Here is a 24,666-nt window from a genome sequence, read left to right as displayed (position 1 = left end):
ATTTTCTCTGTCGACTATGTGTTTCACAGAAACTTACAACGGCTAGTTTTTTAATCTCCAACGGCTAGTTTCTCATTCTCCAACAGTCACAAACGGCTTCATTTCTCTTCAATCTTGTGGGAAGCTTATAAATACAAGTCATGGATGATCAAGAGAAGGCTAATGGACGGGAACAAATTGATTTGAGCTTACATTTTATATTCGTTTGTATTTACAGTGTTCTGTGCTTTCATTGTTATACTTTTCTCTCCAAGGCTTCGTTCTATTATTGTTAATACATTCATTTAAGCCCTGTTTAATCTTGAGAGACATTGTAACTAAGAGATTCATCTCTTAGATTCTCTCACATTCTATATTTCCTATGCTTCCTAGCTTGTGTAGCTAGAGGGCCCATTTTGAGTGGGAGGTTTTGTATTTCCTAGCTAGGTGCTAGAGGGCTTGCTTGTATAAGCAAGAGGTTGTAATTCTTATTCTTGGACTAGAGGACCTATTTGGTTTAAGTAGGGGTTTTAGTGGATTATTTGCAAAATCCTTAGTGATGAGCTAAGGTAGTGGATTAGACTTGGGTTAAACCGAACCATTATAAATCTTTGTGTTTCTTGTGCTTGTGCTCTTTGATCTATTTATCTTTCCAAGCATTTCGTTTTTCCTCACTTTGTTCACATATTTATTTTTTATAAACTTTCATCTGTCACTTTTATATACTTCACGTTTTATTTCATAAAACCTCATTTTGTGTTAAAAAACTTTTCAAGTTCAATTAAGTTTTTAAAATAACCAATTCACCCCCCCTCTTGGTGTGTGCCATAGCACCTCCCGTTCTAACAAGTGTATATTTTTATATATGTGTTTTGAACAAGACAATAGTTATATATACATGAAAGAGATAAAGCAAACAAAATACAATCATAAAAGCTAAAACACCTTTCCTAGAAAATATCATGCTTTTGGAGATATTGGTTCTTAACACATTTCCTGAATTTATGCATCTTGGTTCTTAACACTCTCCCTCAAGTTGGAATAGATGTTGATCATTCATAACTTGCTAATAAGACTTGAAAATTGTGGAATGCTCAATGATTTAGTGAAGATGTCGGCTGGTTGTTTTTATGTCGATATATGATAAGTCTTGACTACACCAACTTGAATCTTTTATCGAATAAGGTGACAATCAATTTCTATGTGTTTTGTCCGTTCATGAAATATTGGATTGAAAGCTATGTGTAGAGCGGCTTGATTATCACAAAATAACTTAATTGGCTATGAATGCTTTTATTCCAAGGTCATGTAAAATGTTTTGAAGCCAAGTGACCTCACAACAAATAGATGCTATAGATCGATATTCTGCCTTTGCACTTGATCAGGAGAAGTAGCTTGCTTTTTAGTTTTTCAAGAAATGAGAGAACTTCCAATAAACACACAGTAGCCTGTGATTGATTTTCGTCTGTCTCGACATCAAGCCCAATCTGTATCACAAAAGCATTCAACTGTAATGAACTTGTGGATGAGAAAAAAATATCTTGTCCAGGTGTTTTCTTGATGTAGTTTAGAACTCTTTGTACCGCTTTTAGGTGTGGAACTTGGGACTTGTCCATAAACTAACTGAGAATATGAACGAAATAGATCAAGTCTGGCCTTGTGACGGTTAAGTAAATCAATCGTTCAACAAGTTTTTAATAAGATGAGGGGTTTTCAATACAGTCACCATCTTCCTTACTAAAAGATAAATTCTTAATTCAGATAAAAGATCTCAATCCAGATGTAAAAAAACCTTTGACATGTTGTCAACTACATGAATTATATTGTGGGATGGATGTGAAAATTATTTCAAGTTATTTATGTCAATTGAGAGTTTAAGCCTTAAAAGTGATTATAATATACTTGAGGATTGCTTTAATCGCATGACGCAAATGATCAATGATGCGTTGTCTAGTGGTAATTGCATGTCTACTATTAATTTATTTTGTGTAAAAAAATCAATGACAATATTAGAGTTAAGGTATATAAAGATTGATTGTTGTGATAATGATTGCATGTTATACTACAAAAATAATGACAATGTGAAAAATTATAAATTTTGTAAGTATAAGGGTTTTAAATTTTGCGGGGGTCACTTTTCACTATTTATGGTCGACGAGGTGGCAATAAATGCGCAAATTAGCACGCACTTTGGAAAGGTGACTAGGCGGGAGCGCAAGTTAGAAACTTTCATTAAAATTCATACGCAGGCAGGGGCCATCTAATTCTTCTCCAAAATAATCCACCCAATATAACAACCAACACCAAGCCCACAGCCATAGTGTTCGCTTCAGAACAGAAACAGAGGGAAGAAACGTAAACCCAATCCATTTCCCCAAACTACCCCTCCGGATCTCCCTCTTTATTACCCCCATTTTCTCTCTCATCTACAGAAGACATGGAGAGCCAAAATCGACGCGAAAGACCTACTAGCTTTGTGTAACACCCCTCCTCGTCAGACGTGTTACTATAAGGATATTTTTGGGAATCTTTTTTTTTTTTTTAAGTTCACCACACGTGATGCTTCATGAACATCCTTCACATGCACACTCCGGATCCCGAAAACTTCAGTCATGCCCATTTAACTAACAAGATCAATAATCTTAATAATTGAACGAGACATATTATAACGCAGCGGATACTTTAACATTAAAATATCCTGGCCTACCACGAGTCTCATACAAGATGTTCCCACATCGAAATTCGTATTACAAAACCACCAAACGATACAACATTGTCATACAATCGTTTGTACAATTAGTGATATAAATACTAATGCCTCCAAAATACACAACGGCTATCAAACTAAACATCTTTGGCCCTCAACTGGCCACATCTTTGCTCTCGTAGCAGTACCTGGCTGGAACGTTAAATGTTCCAAGGGCATAACCTAGGTTAGATGATAAAACATCTAACTGGCGGCATGAAACAGTTTACAAAATACATGAAAAAACATACGAGCATGGCATATACAGACAAAACAATATGCAACACGTCTAACTCAAAAAATCTCCCTGACATACTCAACCTCCCGTGGAAAAACCATTCCACACACCGTTGGGGTTAACCTTGCTGCGACATACTTAATCTCTCGAGTGCCCTACCGTGTCACTCGTTCACCAGGATTAATCTTGTCCCATTCTCAAGAAGACCCAATCTCGTCCAATACGGACCCAACGAAAACACGAAAACCAATACCCCGATGATATGAAAATCACACGCCATGCACCGACTCTTTTGCAAATAAAAACAGTTGATGCAATATACCACATGATCAATATGCATACGATGCCATGAATACATAAATAAAACGCACAAGCATAGCATCCCGAGTTTTGGTGAGACTGCTCACCTAAACTCATTACACTCATACCAAGACATCTCTAAAACAAGGGTAAAACTAGAGTTAGACCACTCACCTCGAACATATTTAGATCACCTCAATCCTCGTGCATGACCTTGATTTGCTTGCCAAATCACAAACCTTTGAATTTATACTCAACCTCGAGTCACGACACTTCCTAAACACCATATTTAATTAAGGAAGCATTAAAATCCATTTTCCTCATTTTTTTCATAATTTCCTCTATTTTCTCCCAATTTTCACCTTGATAATTCCAAAATAATTATTTCATCAACTATTTTTCCAAATATTTCAACACAATAAATCCTCAAATAATTAAATAAAAATTCTAGAATTAAAATTACCAAAAAGCCCTTGCTCATGCGCCCCCACGCGCTCGACGCATGTGTAAGAGTGAAGGCTAGCGCGTCGCTACATGATTAGTGGTTAATTTTGTAAAAATTTTGTTATAATTATACCCTTCTTTCGATCTTAAATATGGTTTAAAATAGATATTAATATATATTTTATGGTTATATGTAAATTTAAATTGAAAGATGAATGAAATGAAGTTCTAAAGTAAATAATAATAATATATAAAATTATATATAATACATATATATCATTATATGCATGCATGTAATATATATATAATATATAATTTATTAATAACATTAAATTATTTTTATTTTTTTTTAGGCATGAAGAATTCAAGCCCATGAAGACTTAAAGTCCATGAAGAATTCAAGTCCATGAAGAAATCAAACCCATGGAGAAATCAAGTCCATGAAGAAATCAAACCCATGAAAAATTAAAGTCCATGAAGAATTCAAGCCCATGAAGAATTAAGGCCTAATTTGAGCAACCCATGGAAAATATTATTTGGAGAAGGCCCAAGGATTATTTTTAATCCTAATGAAGATTAAAAACCAATTTATAGAAATCTATTTTTATTTTTTATGTGAGAGCTTTATTAGGTGTGTTTTTTAGCTAAAATCCATTTAACTATTAGGTGGATATTATAGCTAAAATCCATCTAACTTTATGAGTGCTTTATTAGGTATGTATTTTAGCTAAAATCCATTTAATATTAGGTGTGTATTATAGCTAAAATCCATTTAACTTTAAGTGTGTGAGTGCCCATTAGATATAATTATGTCTAATTGAATAATTGAAATTGTGTGGTTTGTATTGCATCTTGTGGCCTATAAATAGCTCACTTGATTGCATTTGTAAGTGTGATTATTATTCTTGAATTAAAGTTTAGTTGTTTCCTTATAATTCTCTCTTTGAGAATTGTTCTTGTTCTTTCCCCTTTTCTTTAGTATTCTCTCTTGTGATCTTACTTCCTTCCTTTCTTCTTTTAAATTCTTATGTCATTTATTATTACTTTATTATTCACCGCCTAAATGGCCGGTTAATTCGTGCCTTTAAATTTCTGCAATTTTAATTCTTGTCATTTAATTATTCACCGCCTAAATGGCCGGTTAGTTTATGCTTTTAAATTTCTGCAATTTTTATTCTTGTCATTTAATTATCCACCGCCTAAATGGCCGGTTAGTTTATGCTTTTAAATTTCTTGTCATTTAAATTCTGTTATTTAAATTATGTCATTTAAATTTCTGTCAATTAACTTTCAAATAAAAATGAGTAGTTAAATCTAATCTTGGGTTAAGGCAAGGACAGTGTCCAACGCCAATGATTCCCAAAGAAAGCTGCGCTTTAAATAAGTAACCTTAATTTAAATTTCAGTATGAGTGTGTATTAATTATTGAAAAAATCACTAGGTTTGGATTGGAGCGTAAGCCTAACTTAGAGCTTTCATGCCATGTATGAGAGATACTAGAACTGGAAACGCTATCATACCTAAACCCAGATGATTAATTTAGTTGTTTTGTGTATTAATTGCAATTGGATTTATGGTGGTTGCTTAAATTAGAATCTCGCATATCATGTATGGGGATTGCTTAATCTAGAACTATCATCATCTCTAATTGCATTTAATAACAAACCCTCATATCTAAAATTAAATTAATGTTGCTAATTTTTTATGCTAAAATTTGGGAATCAACGGGTTGGTACTGAAATTGTCTTAACTCAAGCACTATCCAAATTCATATTTTTACGTTTAATGTTTATTTCAATTTCTGCCTTACTTTATTTTCTAGTATCTGTTGTCTAAAAAAAACTCATAAAAAAACCTTGTTTCCAATTTATCCAAATGCGTGTGCGTGTGTGTGACATTTTTTTTCTTTTGCCATAAATAAATCTCTCAGTGGACGACCTGGATTCATCCAGAAAATATAAATTTAAATTTGGACTACAACTGCACTCGTACACTGGCGAGTATAAACCTGTCACTAAAATAAAACAAATATAAAAGTTTTATTATGATTTGTTCTTATTATGTTTTAATTGCAGGGTGAGAGTGCAGCCAAATTTTGGCGCCGTTGCCGGGGAGATTAAGGCAAAAACAAAAAGAAAAAAATAAAAAAAAAAGAAAAAAGAATAAGCATCTCTTGATAAAATCGGTAACTCTATTTCTCTTTTACTTTATTTTTGTTTGTGCATTGTATATGAGACTGAGATCAGGTAGAATTTTGAAACAGTATTTTCATATCATTCTGAGTCTTTACCTGCAATTGGATTGTCAACTTTACACTCATGTCTCAAAATTACTACAATCTGTCTGCACAAGATACTTATCATGATGAAAATTATCATTTTGAATCTGATTTGTCTAGACCTCTTAAGGATTATCTATACCCTCTTAGGCAAACCACTTTTGATTTGCAATCAGACACTACCCATTTGTTACCCACTTACCATGAAATTGAGGTTTGGTGTGCTGTGTGTGAGACTTCAGCTCATTTAACGGATGACTGCCCTATAATACCTGCTTTTAAGGAGGTATTGTATGGTCAATCCAGTTACACACACACACACAACTATGAGAGAATGTATTACCAGAACCATGAGGAAAATTACCATTCGGACTTTGATGCATATCACCTTAATTCACACTTTCATCCAAATTTCTCATGGGAAAATGATTTTGTAGCCCAACCACATGAGCACTTCCTTTCCCAGCCTAAATCATTTCAAACTAATGAAGGGTCTACATTCGATGCATATCAACCCCCTCATGGGAGTTCATTAGAAGATACCTTCAATCTATTTATGCAAGGCCAAATGGAAATTTTTACACAAATGTCCAAATGTCAAGAACATACCATTAGAGTTACAGAGGACATTAAGAACCAATTGACACAGCTAACACAGATTTTGAGCATGTCAAAGCCTGTCCATCCCAACTCACTCCAAATCCCATTAATAAAACCCATCATCAAAAGTGAAAGTCAGGAGCAGGACATATGAGTGACTGTCTTAAGGAATGGAGAAATAATTGAGAAACTTGATGCCCCTAGGACAGTACACCCTTTGGTGCAAGAAGAGAGAGTGGTTGATCACAGTGAGGTAGATGTCAATGAAGCCTTGGAGGAAGAAAAAGACCAAAATGATGTAAGAAAAGAAGAAACCTGGGAGGAAGAAGAGGATAAAATTCGAGAGCCAAAATGTGAAAAAATCATAAGTTTATCCACATTTACCCCTCAATTTCTATCTTTTAGGTTAGTCGATATTATTGAGGATCAAATTAAATCAAACACGTGTGAGATGTTTGTGCAAATTAATGTGCCATACGCGGATATAATAAAACCAACACCTCCGGACGATATATTTTCAAAATATATATGTGCATTCATGAGAAAAATCAATTTATATAATTTTGAAAATAACTTTAAAAGTGGTGTAGTGAATGGGAGATATTATACGATTAGGTGGGCAACCACTCATTTGATCCTTAATTGGAAGAAAAGAAAAAAAAAATTCTAAAAAAAAAAATAAATAAAAATATAATAAAATAATTTTATATATATATACATATAAGTTGTTCATTTTCTTCATTACTTAACTAGTGTTTCTTTATGTGCAGTCTAAATAAAATTTCTCCATACGAGTTTATGTATTGAAAACCGCCAGGTATGCCTATCTTCTATCCTTTTATTGCCAATTGAGGACAATACGCAATTTAAGTTGGGGGGTAAGGTGTCTACAAAATTTTACCTAAAAAAAAAAAAATTAAAACAAAATTAATTAAAAAAAAAATTGAATTGAGAGAGACAGAATTGACGCTGGTGGTAGCCATCTTTTCTTGGGCAGTGCAATCACACTGCTCTATAAAGAAAGAAGGCACACTGCCAAATGTTGAAAACAGAGGCGCCGAGCGTTGAAAAAAAAAAGGCACACTGCCAAATGTTGAAAAATGAGACGCTAAACGACGTCAAGTCTGACGGTGCAATTATGGCATGCCTCGAGCCGAGTGTAGAATAGTGATGCCCATTGCTCTATAAGAGACTCCATATCTGTATGAGGCAAGTCACCCCTCTTGAGCTCAATCTTCTCTCTTTTGTGTTATTCTCCGATCAGGTACTCTCATCCCTTTTGTAAAGTTTATAGTTCTTTACTTTCTTCTTAGTATAATTTTTTTTTTTTAAAAAAAAAAAAAAATGGATCTTTATCTCTCAAAAATTCACAAGTACTATCCATCTCTCCCGCAGAATGATTTGAAAAAAATTTATGTTGCTAGGTGTGAAAGACTTAGGTTGTTGATGCTTAATAACATCCCTGAAGATATTCGTTGGCTGATCGAAGCAAAAGTTCGATTAGCTGGTGAAACTTCACCTAGTTTTAAGCATTTTCCAGGCTTAGGGAAGAGTAGTTTTGCGAAGAAAAGAAGAGCGAAAAGAGTGAATGGTTGTTACAAATGTGCTCGATGGACCTGTAACACACGATGCAAATCTGTGGGGTTTACGTCCATAAATCGAGAAGATAAAATTAGTTTCATAAAGGATGGACTGAGTAAGGAGTCTCTGGATGATATCCGATTGACTCTTGAGACGCATCCATGTGGAATAGTGCAAAGAGAACTTCTTGCTTTATGGACCCAGTTCAGAAGTGACCACCAACGCTATAGTCTTGGGAATCTGACTAAAAAAGACCCTGTTTGCCAATCTATAAGAAAATTGGATGGGAAGCTTATCCCCGCTTCATAGAAAGTGTTTAAGCCGTTTCTGGACGTAAAACCAGAGGAAGATGTGAGCCACAATCACAACTACTTATACATACGCATGATTTTTGTTTGTATTTATTTCTTGTTGAATTGTTGTATAACTACTTTTGATCGCCAAACTTCTTTTCAGGACATACAAAAGGAACAAACATGGAACGCCAGTTAGTTCGTCGAATCAATACCATATGCGTACTTTGTGGCTCTCAACTTGGGAGCGATATTTGTTACGCACTTGCAGCGAACGAACTTGGTAAAAAATTAGGAGAGAAAAAAATTAATTTGGTATATGGAGGGGGAAGTCGTGGATTGAATGGTTATGTTTCACAAGCTGTACATCTTGGAAATTCATCTGTGATAGGTATAATGCCAATCCCTTTAGCTGAACCACATATTTCTGGGATTACACGCGGTCAACTTATAGAAACGACTTCTATGTCTGAGCGCATGGCTTGTAAGATTTATCAGTCAGATGCCTTCATTGCTTTACCAGGAGGTTTTGGAACACTTGAAGAAATCTTTTGTATAATCTCCTGGGCCAAGAGTAATCTCCATACCAAACCCATTGGACTTTTAAATGTTAACCATTTTTTCGATAGGTTACTCTCATTTCTTGATCAGGCTGTGGACTAACAGTTCATTTCTCGTTCAGCAAGAAAGATTCTCATTTCTGCATCCACCATTGATAAGCTGCTAGAGAAATTACATGCTTATGTTCCACAGTACGATCCTCATGAGCCTTGGATAGACTGGTCTAAGGCAATTAGTAACAAGCGCCAAAGGGGTCCGATTAATTTAGATTTATCACTGTGAGAAATGCTCTTTATTAAGATGGCTGAGTAAGGAGTACTTTTTGTACTCTTAAGACGCATCTAGTTATTGTACAACTCGCAGAATTTTTCTTGATTGTGTTCTTTAAAAAAAAAAAAAAAAAAAAAAAAAACAAAACAAAACAAAACTGTGGAATGTTGTTAGCAAAGTCTTTGATAAGATGGCTGAGTAAGGAGTACTTTTTGTACTCTTGAGACGCATTTTGCTTATCTTATGACTTGCATGAAATTTTTATTTTAGTGTGAAAATATAAATATATATATATGGTGTGTTCATTTGTTGTTTAAGTTTTAGCAGTTCACAGCAAATCTATGGACTTGTGGAGTTACAGGTATTCCTAACAACCCTGATTTATTACTGCAATTCAAGTTGGGGGATGTAAGGTCTAGTCATGAATCATCTGGTTTATATTTAACTGTGAGTTTGTAATTACTAGTTTGTCGTCTTGTGGGAATTGATTATCTTTATCTGCTCTTATAAAAAAAAAAAAAAAAAATTATTATGTGTTTTAAATAATGCTATTCCTAAAGCTTTAAAGTTATGCACTGATAGCCGGTTAAGTTTGCAATACGAAACATGAATGCATTGATTTCTCATTTGAAAACGTTTATGCATGAGAATAAGTAATTTACATTCATCAGGGATTCAAAATTTAGAAATTGGTTATCGGTCATAAAGTCAAAGGTAACAGTAATTAGCTGATTAGTACATTGAATGATCCCTCAATAGAAGTGGAGACTATTACCCAAGCAAGTGTTTGAGCCTAATAACCGTTAATTCTGAGTGAAATAACACTTACTCTAAATATGCTATCTTGTTTATCTTATCTTTTCAATGGCTTCAAAATATCAATTCGCTTTGAATGTCTAGTATGATAGCGGATGAATTTGACTGGTTTCAAACTATGAATTAGATGACTGAGAAGCATGATAGGGGGATCAATTTCTTTCATTTTGAGCCTATTTTTTTTAAATCAACCTCTTGTTAGCCCATTTGAGCCATTTGTAGTACAACTTCTTTCGTTACCCTCGTTTAACCCATAACCATATGAATTTTATCCAACCTGGTGTGATTTTGGGAATTAGTCTGTTTATCTATTTTCATATTTAAAAAGAAAAAGAAAAAAAAAGAAAAAAAAAAAGAAGAAAAAAAAAAGTGAAAAAAAAGGGGGGGCAAATTCTCTTAGCTATTCAGCATAACTGTTTCAAAATGAATGCTAAAAAAAAAAAAAAAAAAAAAATCCCGACACACCCTTTGCACACTCTACCTTTTCTTTGACAACCCATATTAACCTTATAGCCCCATTAAAACCCAGTCTGGTCCTTGTTGATGCTATAAATCATGTGATCTCAGAATTCGAGTTTGGAGTAGGGAATCATGTTTAAATTCAGAAGTTACTCATCTAGAGCATTATTCCAATCATGAAGCTATGTCAATTTCCTTGTTCTTTCATGAAAATACGTTCCTTGTATTTGGGATGGCACCGAGTTTTGAACTTGTTCTGCATTTACTCTTATAACGGTGCACCCCCTTGTGTGTACACCTGAGGAATCCTTTTTATTGGAGAGAAAATTCATAGTGAGATTTGAAGTCAAAACTTTGAGGGAGTAAGTCTGTGTGTTGGTTATCCTAATTTCTATTCCTGAGATTGTATGACCTTTAACCAAAAATCTGATTTAGAATGCTAAATTACTTATTCGATTTTATGCATTTTGGTTTCGAATTTGAAATTTTTACATTCATATAGTTATTGTGAATAAAGTTTGGCAGGTGTATAGTCTGATTGCTAAGGGACTAGCAATGTTTAAGTTGGGGGGTATGATTAGTGGTTAATTTTGTAAAAATTTTGTTATAATTATACCCTTCTTTCGATCTTAAATATGGTTTAAAATAGATATTAATATATATTTTATGGTTATATGTAAATTTAAATTGAAAGACGAATGAAATGAAGTTCTAAAGTAAATAATAATAATATATAAAATTATATATAATACATATATATCATTATATGCATGCATGTAATATATATATAATATAATCTAATATATATATGTGCCATGTGTAATACATATATATAATATATAATTTATTAATAACATTAAATTATTTTTATTTTTTTTTAGGCATGAAGAATTCAAGCCCATGAAGACTTAAAGTCCATGAAGAATTCAAGTCCATGAAGAAATCAAACCCATGGAGAAATCAAGTCCATGAAGAAATCAAACCCATGAAAAATTAAAGTCCATGAAGAATTCAAGCCCATGAAGAATTAAGGCCCAATTTGAGCAACCCATGGAAAATATTATTTGGAGAAGGCCCAAGGATTATTTTTAATCCTAATGAAGATTAAAAACCAATTTATAGAAATCTATTTTTATTTTTTATGTGAGAGCTTTATTAGGTGTGTTTTTTAGCTAAAATCCATTTAACTATTAGGTGGATATTATAGCTAAAATCCATCTAACTTTATGAGTGCTTTATTAGGTATGTATTTTAGCTAAAATCCATTTAATATTAGGTGTGTATTATAGCTAAAATCCATTTAACTTTAAGTGTGTGAGTGCCCATTAGATATAATTATGTCTAATTGAATAATTGAAATTTTGTGGTTTGTATTGCATCTTGTGGCCTATAAATAGCTCACTTGATTGCATTTGTAAGTGTGATTATTATTCTTGAATTAAAGTTTAGTTGTTTTCTTATAATTCTCTCTTTGAGAATTGTTCTTGTTCTTTCCCCTTTTCTTTAGTATTCTCTCTTATGATCTTACTTCCTTCCTTTCTTCTTTTAAATTCTTATGTCATTTATTATTACTTTATTATTCACCGCCTAAATGGCCGGTTAATTTGTGCCTTTAAATTTCTGCAATTTTAATTCTTGTCATTTAATTATTCACCGCCTAAATGGCCGGTTAGTTTATGCTTTTAAATTTCTGCAATTTTTATTCTTGTCATTTAATTATCCACCGCCTAAATGGCCGGTTAGTTTATGCTTTTAAATTTCTTGTCATTTAAATTCTGTTATTTAAATTATGTCATTTAAATTTCTGTCAATTAACTTTCAAATAAAAATGAGTAGTTAAATCTAATCTTGGGTTAAGGCAAGGACAGTGTCCAACGCCAATGATTCCCAAAGAAAGCTGCGCTTTAAATAAGTAACCTTAATTTAAATTTCAGTATGAGTGTGTATTAATTATTGAAAAAATCACTAGGTTTGGATTGGAGCGTAAGCCTAACTTAGAGCTTTCATGCCATGTATGAGAGTTACTAGAACTGGAAACGCTATCATACCTAAACCCAGATGATTAATTTAGTTGTTTTGTGTATTAATTGCAATTGGATTTATGGTGGTTGCTTAAATTAGAATCTCGCATATCATGTATGGGGATTGCTTAATCTAGAACTATCATCATCTCTAATTGCATTTAATAACAAACCCTCATATCTAAAATTAAATTAATGTTGCTAATTTTTTATGCTAAAATTTGGGAATCAACGGGTTGGTACTGAAATTGTCTTAACTCAAGCACTATCCAAATTCATATTTTTACGTTTAATGTTTATTTCAATTTCTGCCTTACTTTATTTTCTAGTATCTGTTGTCTAAAAAAAACTCATAAAAAAACCTTGTTTCCAATTTGTCCAAATGCGTGTGCGTGTGTGTGACATTCTTTTTCTTTTGCCATAAATAAATCTCTCAGTGGACGACCTGGATTCATCCAGAAAATATAAATTTAAATTTGGACTACAACTGCACTCGTACACTGGCGAGTATAAACCTCTCACTAAAATAAAACAAATATAAAAGTTTTATTATGATTTGTTCTTATTATGTTTTAATTGCAGGGTGAGAGTGCAGCCACTACACGCGCCACCGTCTTCCCCAAAAATTCGGTCGTCGGTGGTTGCTCCAATGGCCACAAAAGTGGTACCCTCTTAAAGCCCTTGAAGAATCGATCTCAATGGTGCAACTTTCAGGCCGAACCAGCACCAGAAAGGCCACCAAACGGCCAGTTGCAAGTCTGGCGAGCGAACCGCCTCCAACTCTCGACCAACTTCGAATAGCCCTCAAACTCACACCAAAATGCCTCAAAATACTCACATTCTCTTCTCCTTGATGCAAGGATCAAAAGCCCCTTATTCATTCTCTCAAAAACATCCAAAAACACGATCGATTTGTGCTCCAAAAGTCGAAACCCTCGGCCTCTATTTATACCCAAAAATCGGCCAAAATCCAACCAATCACCGGCCAATCCTTGCTCCCCAAGACTCCTACGGCTGTATACGACCTCCTCCAAGCCAGCCTCAACCATCCCATCCCCTGAAACGGCCTCCACGTGCGGTGGATTGCTACGGCCGATTTTTGCCTTGCGCGTTCACATTGCCAGATTTTATTTTTTTGCACTTTGGCCCCTGGCTTTCTTCAAATGGCATTTCTGCCCTTTCTCCTTACCCCCTGATCTTTCTAACAATACCACCAAGATCCATAAGTTTAGTACTTCTCATTTCTCTCTCGAAACTTTCAAAAAATTATCCATTTGACCACCCTCAGGAAAAATTAGAAAATTACACTTAGGCCCGACTGGTCGATTTGACCTTAAATCCATTCGATTCAACTCGAAATCACTTAAGGGTTGTTCTATACATAAAATATTAGTCATTAACGCTCTCCGTTGACTTTTCGGATGATCCCTACGTCGATTTGATTTTCCCAGCCTGGTTGACAGTTGTACCGAAAACTGTTCTCGATCCAATTTCTTTCATTACTAAAAATCATAATTCGAATCACTCGTCGGTACTATATCATTTTCCTTGGTTATCTAGGGTCCGGGATACTCCATCGGGTCATTTTGGTCACTCAAGACTGCGACAGTATGTCTTATAGCCTTATTTTTTCGATAATTTCACTTGTACCCTTAATCAAATATTATTTATACCCCCAAATCATTCCCGGGTATTACACTCTGCCAGAAGAAACTCGAAGAAGCGGAAGCTATCGGAAGATTTCGATGCCGATCACATTGCCTCCACTGAGTCGACTGGTAAAGCTGAAAAAGATATCATCTGTGGTGTTCTCGCTCAGGTCGTAATCTTGACTCTACTTTCGTCCACAGAGGCAGATTGGGCCGCTAGTAAGTGCGCAATACATGTTATTTCAGAACTTGCCAAGAACGGTAAAGCGGAGGCTCGATTCTTAAATTTTTCGTTAACATTTGTAAGCGTTCTAGAGAATTATCATTGCATGTATGTTTTCAACGTCAAGCGCTGTGGTTCTTGAATTTTTTTATGATTAAGGGATTTGATCTTTGATGATTTGTTTGTTCGCAACAGGATTTATAAGTGTAACTGTTGAATGCGAGGCCGTGCCAACGCTGGTGAGGCATCTCCAGGCGCCGCCGCCGTTGAGAGAAGGCGACAATACTTCGAATCCTTGCGAACATGAGGTCGAGAAAGGAAGCGTTTCTACACTTGGTCTTCTTGCTGTAAAAGTAATACCACATACTATATATATTTTTCTACTTTATCTGTTCAGTTCATAAGAATAATCTGTTGTTGGTATTGCATTAATTTGATATTTTTTAACTCATAGACAAACATGTTCACATAAATAATCATTTCACTTAACATTATTATTGATTTCTAGTGATGTACTTGTAATAGAATCAAGTGATTTAGATTTTAGAAAGTTGATTTTGGTTCTTTCTAATATCTGGATTATCTTTTAATTTGCATTATGATTTGATTTTTAAGTGTACCTAGCTCTTTCAAACCAATAAATCTAGAAGTACTTGCCAATTTTTTGGTCGAAATGTTCCACTGCTTGGATTCCCTGCTCTCCTTCTTTTAGTATATATACATGTTTGGATTAAGAATTATTGCATATTTGAGTTAATTTTGTGCAGTTATTTAATTATTTTATTGAGTGCTCTCACTTTTTTTCCCCCTAGTTTAAAGATTTAACCGAATGAGAGTGAAGTGTGTTGTACTGTTTGCATCTTATCCTGAAAGCTAGAGGCTGTTAGTTAGTATCATAGTTAACGATTTATTGTGTATTTTCCCCTTGTTTTCAGGAAGATAGTGCCAATGTCTCTTTTGCGCTATTAATTTGGCAAGAGAATATTATATCAGCAATCATATGAGAGACTTAGGAATGAATTATTCTCATCAAGGTTTGGAGGGATCAGACATGAGTGGGCAATGCCTTCTTGTAACTATTGCAGCCTTTGAGCCAGGCAAATTGGTGTGTGGTGATTTGTATTTAACCTGATTGTGTTGTTTATTTATCATTTGGCCATCAAAACTGTAACGACACATTGGTAGATTTAGACGTTTATTGGTATTTTGACGTGGGTATTAAATTTTTGTTTTTATTAATTAAAGGTTGAAAATATTATTTTGTGTGGAAAAAGACTAATTGAATTGGATTATTAAATTTGGCCTAAGCCCATGTGTGGGATGGTATAATTGTGTTTTTGTAATGAAGTGAGTTAGATCAATAGGGTAAAGTTAAATATATATACAAGTTAAAAGAAGAGCCCATTGGGCCTTAAATTTAGATGGGGCCTAATTGAGAGAGATTATTTAGTTAGGTCTAAACTCATATATTTAAGTGGGTTGAATTAAAGAAATAGAAAAAAAAAGAAAATGGACAAAGTTTAAAATGGACTTGATAAGTGTTGTGTGTAAGTATTGTGATGGAGGGCAAATTAACATGTGGTTGAAGCAGGAATCCCACCACTTGTTAATTTGCTTGAATTCAATGACATGAAGGTGCAGACAGCAGGGGCTCTGCAGACTCTTGCCTTTAAAAATGATGAGAACTCATATAAATACAACATTTGCTTTCATACTTATGAAATTATGAAAGCAATCACGCGTATATTGTGTTGAACATCAAAGCTTTCTTAGCAAGTAACCAAAGTGAGACATGAAATGGAAAAATAACGTTAAGAGGGAAATTTGACAAGAAATCATGAATAATTTTTTGGCTAGAATACATGATTTCTAGATAGATGTGGAATAAATGATCTAATTAGGGAAAATTTCAAACAAAATCATTTGTTTATGATATAATTCATTTTCCAAATCTAAATCATTTGACAATGAACGTATTGATGTCTATTAGTTAAAATTATCAATTAATTAATATGATGATTAATGTGAGTTTGAGTTATAGTTAATTCTTATTTTTTTCTCTAATCATAATCAAATTCAAAAATTTAAAATTTATACCTATTAATTAAACTTTTATAGTCAACTCACATTTAAAGATTTATGTCTATTAGTGTCAAATGTTTATCTTATTTGAAATTTAAATATTCATATTATTTAATACTTATGTATATATTCAAAATTCTAATTTAATTGAAGTAAAAGAGATATTCATTTAATTAATTCGATTTAATTTACGGAGACAACCCGATTTGCTGCATTTTAATAAATTTAGCTTATACATTTTAACTTATTTTAAAAATTTGGGTTTATTAAGTTTTAAAATGCCAAGAATTTGTAAAAATAAATTAAATCGATTATTTTCGGCCATGGACAGTACAACGTGAAGCTCATAACTAGGTGAAGTTACAGGCCCGCCCAGCTCAACCTACATAGCCGGGCGAGGTCCACTATCAACGCTATAGGAATGAGCCAACTTACTTAACATTTGAAAAATTAAAAAATACGAGAGGAATATTTAAATTTTGGTATAGGAATACAAGACGTAAATATTTGTTAATATGTTAAATTTTGTCAATTTCATTTACTATAGCATTTGAATCTGATACGTTTGGATTTTAATAGAATCAATAATAAAGATTGCTAATAATTGTTTACTTTGTGTTTGTTATTTTTTTATTGTATATTTATATGTAAAATTATATTTTTTGATTAATTTTTTTATAAAAATTAAATTATACCAACAGTTGTTATAAAACGACTTGAATTAATTTGTTATAAAAGTTTAGAGAGACAATAATATTTATCCTAAAATTCAAATATTTTTAATTATTTTTCATTGAATTAATTGTTAAACATTTGATTTACATAAATCCCTTTAAATTATTAAACACCTAAAAGTTCATTGAAATTTTACAAATATTAATATAACTATCAATTCAGTTAATATAATAATGAAGTTTTAATGATAAACTTGATGATATAATGTTAAATTTTAATTAATAATGTATTGGGATGAATAATATCTCTAATCATCCGAATCTCTTATGAGTTTTATGATTGCTTGATGCCCCTTGAGGAGATTTAGGATTGTTCTTTGTCCCATTTGGATGAATATTTATAGAATAAATTTTAGTTTTTAGTGAATATTTATAGAATAAATTTGGATGAAATCTAGATCTATTAAACACTTAAAACGATTTTTGAAATTTAGTTTTAATTGAATAAATTTTAAACTAAACAAATATTGGTATAACTATATGTTCAGTTAATATGTTAATGATAATCTTGATGATATAATAAAATGTATTGGGATAAACACTATCTTTATGAATCACAATCTCATGACATTTAGGATGCCCTTTGAGAATCTCAATCATAGGAGATCTAGAATTCCAATCTCATGACAATATTTTTAAGAATCCCAATCTCATGACATTTAGGACGCCTCTTTAGAATTCCAATCATAGGAGATTTAGAATTGTTTTATGTCTCTCAATAAATATGTAGGTCCTTAATTTAACTAATAAGGAAAAAAACAAAAACACTATAACTTGATAAGAAATCATGGAGAGCTCTTCGACTAGAATCAAGCAAGTTTGGGAGTGGAATTTCTACAATGAAATGTTATGTATTAATGACAAACTTGATACATATCATACTATAGCGTTTGACACCGAGTTCCCGGGATTCTTGCATCGGACCCCGAGGCACTCTTCTGAAGAGAAAGTATACGAAGATCTTAAGTACAATGTTGACCAGACAAAAATTGTACAACTGGAATTAACATTGTTTGACGATGAAGGCAATATTGGTGGCACTTGGCAAATAAATTTTTATAATTTTGTAGTCAATGAAAGATGTCAAGGTCAATCTTCATTAAAGTCATCGTTGAACAAGGACAATGTTGAGAAAAATGGGAATAATAATTTGAACAAAAAGAACAGAAGAAGAAGGGATGCTGTTGACATGCTACATTTCCCTATTGCGTTTAATGAGATATTATCGAATCATAAGAATCTCAAATGGGTCACATTTCACGGCCTCTACGACTTTGCATATCTTTGGAGGCTTCTAAGTGGGCAGGACTTACCAAATTCGACTTTGGAGTTCTCAGTCATGCTTGGACGTGTTTTTGGATCTGTATACGATGTCAAGTACATGGCTAGATTTTGTGAAGGGCTGATGGATGGTGAACTGGGATTAGAAAAATTATCCAAGATTTTGGAAGTTAAAAGATTGGGTCGTGCTCATCAAGCAGGCTCGGACAGTTTATTGACGGTTAATGTTTTCTTGAGAATGAAGATGGTGTACGGGTTTGAAGAAGAATGCTTCAAGGGTTTTTTGTATGGAATTAGTACAAGAACAGAGACTTCTTGCCCCATATTGGTTCAATTCGGTCTCCCTATGAATTACCATATCATGCAACACCTTTGCGATATGATATCTTTGCCCACCTGTCTTCCATCGCCAAAAAATCTTATCATCGTGCAAGGCCACTACGATATAATGTTGGTACCTGCCATGTTTTGATAAGCCGCTACATAAGCTCTAATGATTTAATTTTCTTGATTATCAAGAAATGTTTATGCTCCTGGATTTTTGAACAGTTATTATATTTTTAAAAATATAAATTTTGTTCTCTTCATGATGTCGTCTATGTAAAAAAAAATTGTTTATATATTTTAGTAAATTTAATAGTGTTATTATATTTTAATTTGCCTTAACTATTAAATTTTTAATTTTATTTTAATTTATTCTTTCTTTAAAATTTTTAAAATTTAAAAACTCAAAGCAATTCTGGATATATGTTCGTGCACTTGTATATATACATATACACATTATATATATGTGTATATGTTTATTTACATATAAATATATACATGTGTTTTTTTTTGTATTCATGTATATATATGTGTGTGTTTTATATATAAAATTATATTAAAAAAAGTTAAAAATGGATTTTATAAATCTGGTCCAAATCTAATAAAATCCGAATCTAGTAGGTTCAATCTAATTATAAATGAATTTGAATCGAATTATTAATTACTGAATCTATATCTAATCAATTTGGATTAGATCTAATCCATTTATAGATATTTTTCAATTATTTTAAAAAAATAAATTTAATAGATATTAGAAAGGAAATAAAATCAACAGTTCGTTACATATGTTCCTTTTCCTTTCATTATAAAGTTGGGAAACTGACATAATGCTACCACGTGATTTGTTTTTTTATGTAAATAAAAAATAGATAATATTAACAAATGTTTTAGTGTATTTAATACATTTTATTTTTAAATAAAATGTATAATTTTACATTATTTTTAGTTATTAAACACTTGAATAAGTTGATAAGAAATATATCAAATTTTAGAATATTTTATTATATAATGTGATATTATTTTGTTTAACTTTTCATTAAGCTATCACCATAGTGGTAGTGTGGTAGCTCAATTGGTGGACACACATCTCTTTTTTTGATAATAAATTTGACCATAATAAAATATTCATAATAATATTATAATAAAGTTAAGGTGATGACTCGCTTACATATATAATTGTTATAAATAATATTAAACAATATTTAAAAGAATAGGATAGTGTCAAAATTATAAATAAAATTAATTAAGTAATGAGAAGAAGAGTGTTGGGGACGGTACTGTGGGCCAAAGCTTCAAGGGGGGCTCCTTTGTGAACGTTGCATCCCGTAACCAACCCCAGGTGGGTCTTTTTTCCATTAAACTAATAATAATATAACTATATATATATATATATTATACATCATAGAACGAACCACTTAGCCAGCCACGTGACAACGTACTGTGCTCCTCAAGTTGTAACAGGGGATCTATTGCACCTCTTAAATTAATATTTTCTTGAACCCATCATGCACCTAAATTTGTACTTTAATAATTTATGCTGCCTCTCGCGACATCATGCCATTTAAAGAGTGAGTAATAAAATAAATCTCTCCAAACAGCTAAATTTGTACAGAGGCTGCCATATATCAGTTAGACATTAACATATATATATATATATATATGTGTGTGTGTAGGTATAGACGGACTTAGAGAAGACAACTTTTAGTCGGTTCTTTCTTCTTATTCCTAAATTTTTCTTTTAGTTTTTCAAAGGATATTTTCAAAATAAAAAAAATTCTTCCATTAATCAACCAAAAGCAAATTATATATACATGTATATATGTTTGTATTTCAAAATATTAAGCAAGACCTGTCCAGAATAGCTTTTTTAAAAAAAAAAAAAATTAAAAACTTTAAAGAAAGAATAAATTGAAATAAAATTAAAAATTTAATAGTTAAGGCAAATTAAAATATAATAATACTTTTGCATTTATTAAAATATATAAATAATTTATTTTTTACATAGACAACACGAAGAGAACAAAATTTATATTTTTAAAAATTTAATAATTGTTCAAAGATACATGGACATAAACATTTCTTGATAATTAAGAAAATTAAATTATTACAACTTGTGTCGCAACATATCAAAACAAGGCAGGTACCAACATTATATCGTAGGGGCGTTGCACGATGATAAGATTTTCTAGTAATGGAAGACAAGTGGGCAAAGACATCGCATTGCATGAGCATTGCATGATATGGTAATTTACAGGGAGACCAAATCGAACCAGTATGGGGCAAGAAGTCTTTATTCTTGTATTAATTCCATACAAAAAACCTTTGAAGCATTCTTCTTCAAACTCGTACACTATCTTCATTCTCAAGAAAACACCGGCTGTCAATAAACTGTCTGAGCCCGCTTGATGAGCACGACTCAGTCTTTCAACCTCCAAAATCTTAGATAATCTTTCTAACCCCAGTTCACCATCCATCAGCCCTTCACAAAATCTAGCCATGTATTTGACATCGTACACAGATCCAAAAACACGTCCAAGCATGACCAAAAACTCAGAAGCTGAATTTGGCAACTCTTGCCCACCTAAAAGTCTCCAAAGATATGCAAAGTCGTAGAGGCCGTGAAATGTGACCCATTTGATATCCTCATGATTCGACAACATCTCGTTAAACACAATAGAGAAATGTAACATGTCAACTGCATCCCTTTTTCTCCTGTTCTTTTTGTTCAAACTATCATTCTCATTTTTCTCAACATTGTCCTTGTTTGGCGATGACTGAAATGAAAATTGACCTTGACAGCCCTCATTGACTACAAAATTATAAAAATTTACTTGCCAAGTGCCACCAATATTACCTTCATCGTCCAATAATGTTAATCCTAGTTGTACAATTTTTGTCTGGTCAACATTGTACTTAAGATCTTCGTATACTTTCTCTTCAGAAGAGTGCCTCGGGGTCTGATGCAAGAATCCCGGGAACTCGGTGTCAAATGCTATAGTATGATACGTATTAAGTCTGTCATTAATACATAACATTTCATTGTAGAAATTCCACTCCCAAACTTGATTAATTCTAGTCGAAGAGCTCTCCATAATTTCTTATCAAATTTACTAGCTTGTAGTGTTTTTATTTTTTTTCCTTGTTGGTTAGACTAAGGGCCTCCTTATTTATAAAGGGACATAAAATAATTCTAAATCTCCTAGGATTGAGATTCTCAAGCAACATCCTAAATGTCATGAGATTGGGATTCTAAGAGATATTATCATGAGATTAAAATTCTAAATCTTTTCCGATTGAGATTCTCAAAGATAGTGTTTATCACAATACATTATTAATTAAAGTTTATATTATATCATCAAAATTATCATTAAAACATTATTAACATATTAACTCAACATAAAACTATACTAATATTTGTTTAGTTTAAAATTTTGTTTAATTAAAACTAAATTGTAAAATTCCAATGAACTTTTAGGTGTTTAACAAATCTGGATTTGTTCCAAATTTATTACACAAATATTCACTAAAAAATAATTTTTTTAATTTTTAAAAAGGGACAGAACAATCCTAAATCTCCTCGAGCGGACATCAAGCAATCATAAAACTCATAAAATTGGAATAATTAGAGATAGTGTTCATCCCAATACATTATTAATTAAAATTTATTATATCATCAAGATTATCATTAAAACTTCATTATCATATTAAATCAACGTATAGCTACATTAATATTTGTCTAGTTTAAAATTTTGTTTAATTAAAACTAAATTATGAATTTTTAGGCGTTTAATAATTTAAAAGAATTAAAGTAAATCAAATGTTTAACAATTAATTCAATGAAAAATAATTTAAAATATTTGAATTTTAGGATAAATACTATTGTCTCTCTAAACCTTTATAACAAATTAATTCAAGTCGTTTTATAACAACTATTGCTATAATTTAATTTTTATAAAAAATTTCTTCAAAAATATAATTTTACATATAAATATACAATAAAAAAAATAACAAACACAAAGTAAACAATTATTAGCAATCTTCATTATTGAATCTATTAAAATCCAAACGTAGATTCAATCTAATTATAAATGAAATTGAATGAAGTTATTAATTATTAAATCTTTATCTAATAACTTTAATTACGCCATGACTCCTAGCTTTAGGCTTGCGTAAAACTCATTTATGGAACACGCTAATCACAAGTTAAATGATTATGAAAAAATTATATTTTGAGTTATATAGATAAAATTTAAATAAATATTTACTAAAACAAGCACTTATTATTTATTTAAAATTAAAATAAATTAACTTATTATCATCCCAATTCTAAAGAATAAGGTAGTGTCAAAATTTAAAATATTATTAACTAATGAGAATAAAAGTGTCTGTGATGCTATTGTGACACGAAGCTTCGAGAGGGCTTCCTGTCAATGTGGCCTCTCGAAACCTCTCTATTATAAATGACAAAAAATAAAAAACAATCAAATTCCATTAACTATTTCCAGGTGAATTTTTTCTTCCATTAAACTAATAGAATATCTATATATATAAATAAATATATTATATATCTTTGAACCACCTAATCAACACGTGACATACTACATGATTTCTATGCAAAGCAAACGATACAAATTTGCATCCGCAATTTGTATAAATGAGCTGCAAAAAAATTCGAAAGTGTAGAGGCTCTAAAAGCCACAGACTATTGTCAAATGAGCAAGGGACCTCGCATTTATTTGGACACATACGAGTAAAGAAGTTAGTTCAAAATCAAAATTAAAATAAAATCAAAATAAAAAATAAAATCAAATTCAAAATTAAAGCCAAAATCAAAATCATAAATTAAAGATTGAGTCATGGAACATAAGAACAGTAACAGACAAAGCTATAGAAATTGTAGATATGATAATTAGGAGAAAGATTAATATTATGTAACTTCAAGAGAAGAGATGGATAAGGAAAAAAATAAAAACTTTATCAAAAACTAAATATAAAATATAGTACCCAAAAAATGATCGAACGAAAAATGAAGTGTGAATTATTATGGATAAAAGCTTAGTAGATAAGATAGTGAATGCGAAGAGAATAGAGGATATGATTATTATGGTGAAGGTTGGTTTAGAAAGAATGACTATGAATATTTTTAGTACATATACACCACAAATGGAGTTAGGTGAAGAGATAAAAACAAAATTTTATGAGAATCTAGAGGATATCTTATGAGTTTTAGGATTGCTTGATACCCTCTCATAAGCAAACCTTCAATTTAGGAGATTTAGTATATAATGTTAAATTTTAATTAATAATGTACTAAAAAATATTATTTATAAAAATCTCAATCCTAGGAGATTTAGAATTGTTCCATGTCTTTCTATAAATAAGCATGCCCTCAATCTAACTAAGAAAGAAAAAAAAAAAAAAGCTGCAACCTGAAAAATTTGATAAAGAAGCATGAAGAGCTTTTCGATTAGAATCAAGCAACAAGGCATGCTATTCCGTTCATGGGATATCTTAATTTTGCCAAGAAAATGAGGGCAAGGAAGGAAGAGACGAGACGATTATGAGAAAACCTTTTTTTTTAATCTAATATTTTTGGACTTCGGATTTTATTAGGGATACATTGTTTTAGGTGAGCACGTGCTGAACGGTTGGCAAGCATGCAACCAAAACCTAACCCCAAACCCGGATATTAATCAGTGTTTCTAAGTTTTAACCTCACAATTAATTCAGTATAAACAGCAAAAGAAAAGAGTAACAACCAGAAAAGAAAAGGAAAAAGAAACTCAC

At 31.9% G+C, this 24,666-nt stretch overlaps 1 protein-coding gene and 1 long non-coding RNA gene across 7 annotated transcripts in view; one reads left to right on the top strand and one right to left on the bottom strand.

Annotated features, from left to right (window-relative positions):
* The window catches only part of LOC127814150 (putative CCR4-associated factor 1 homolog 8), a 113,481-nt gene that overhangs the window by 34,990 nt on the left and 53,825 nt on the right, over positions 1–24,666 (bottom strand). For 4 of the 6 annotated variants that reach the window (XM_052355439.1, XM_052355436.1, XM_052355438.1 and 1 more), the window contains exon 8: positions 20,916–21,836. The exons of 1 other annotated variant lie outside the window; for it this stretch is intronic. In XM_052355439.1, coding sequence (XP_052211399.1) covers positions 21,006–21,836 — 831 coding nt within the window. In that variant the 3' untranslated portion in view covers positions 20,916–21,005. Of the gene's footprint in view, positions 1–20,912; positions 21,837–24,666 lie in introns of those variants that run through there. One more of the 6 variants, XM_052355437.1, reaches the window with a different exon arrangement.
* Positions 14,158–15,549, top strand: LOC127814156 (uncharacterized). The gene is made up of 3 exons (XR_008026293.1): positions 14,158–14,194; positions 14,294–14,811; positions 15,394–15,549. It is a non-coding gene; the product is annotated as an uncharacterized LOC127814156 (long non-coding RNA).

The sequence above is a fragment of the Diospyros lotus genome, chromosome 12 (genome assembly GCF_014633365.1).
Source record: "Diospyros lotus cultivar Yz01 chromosome 12, ASM1463336v1, whole genome shotgun sequence".
NCBI lineage: Eukaryota > Viridiplantae > Streptophyta > Magnoliopsida > Ericales > Ebenaceae > Diospyros > Diospyros lotus.
This window is presented reverse-complemented; position numbering and strand designations above follow the sequence as displayed.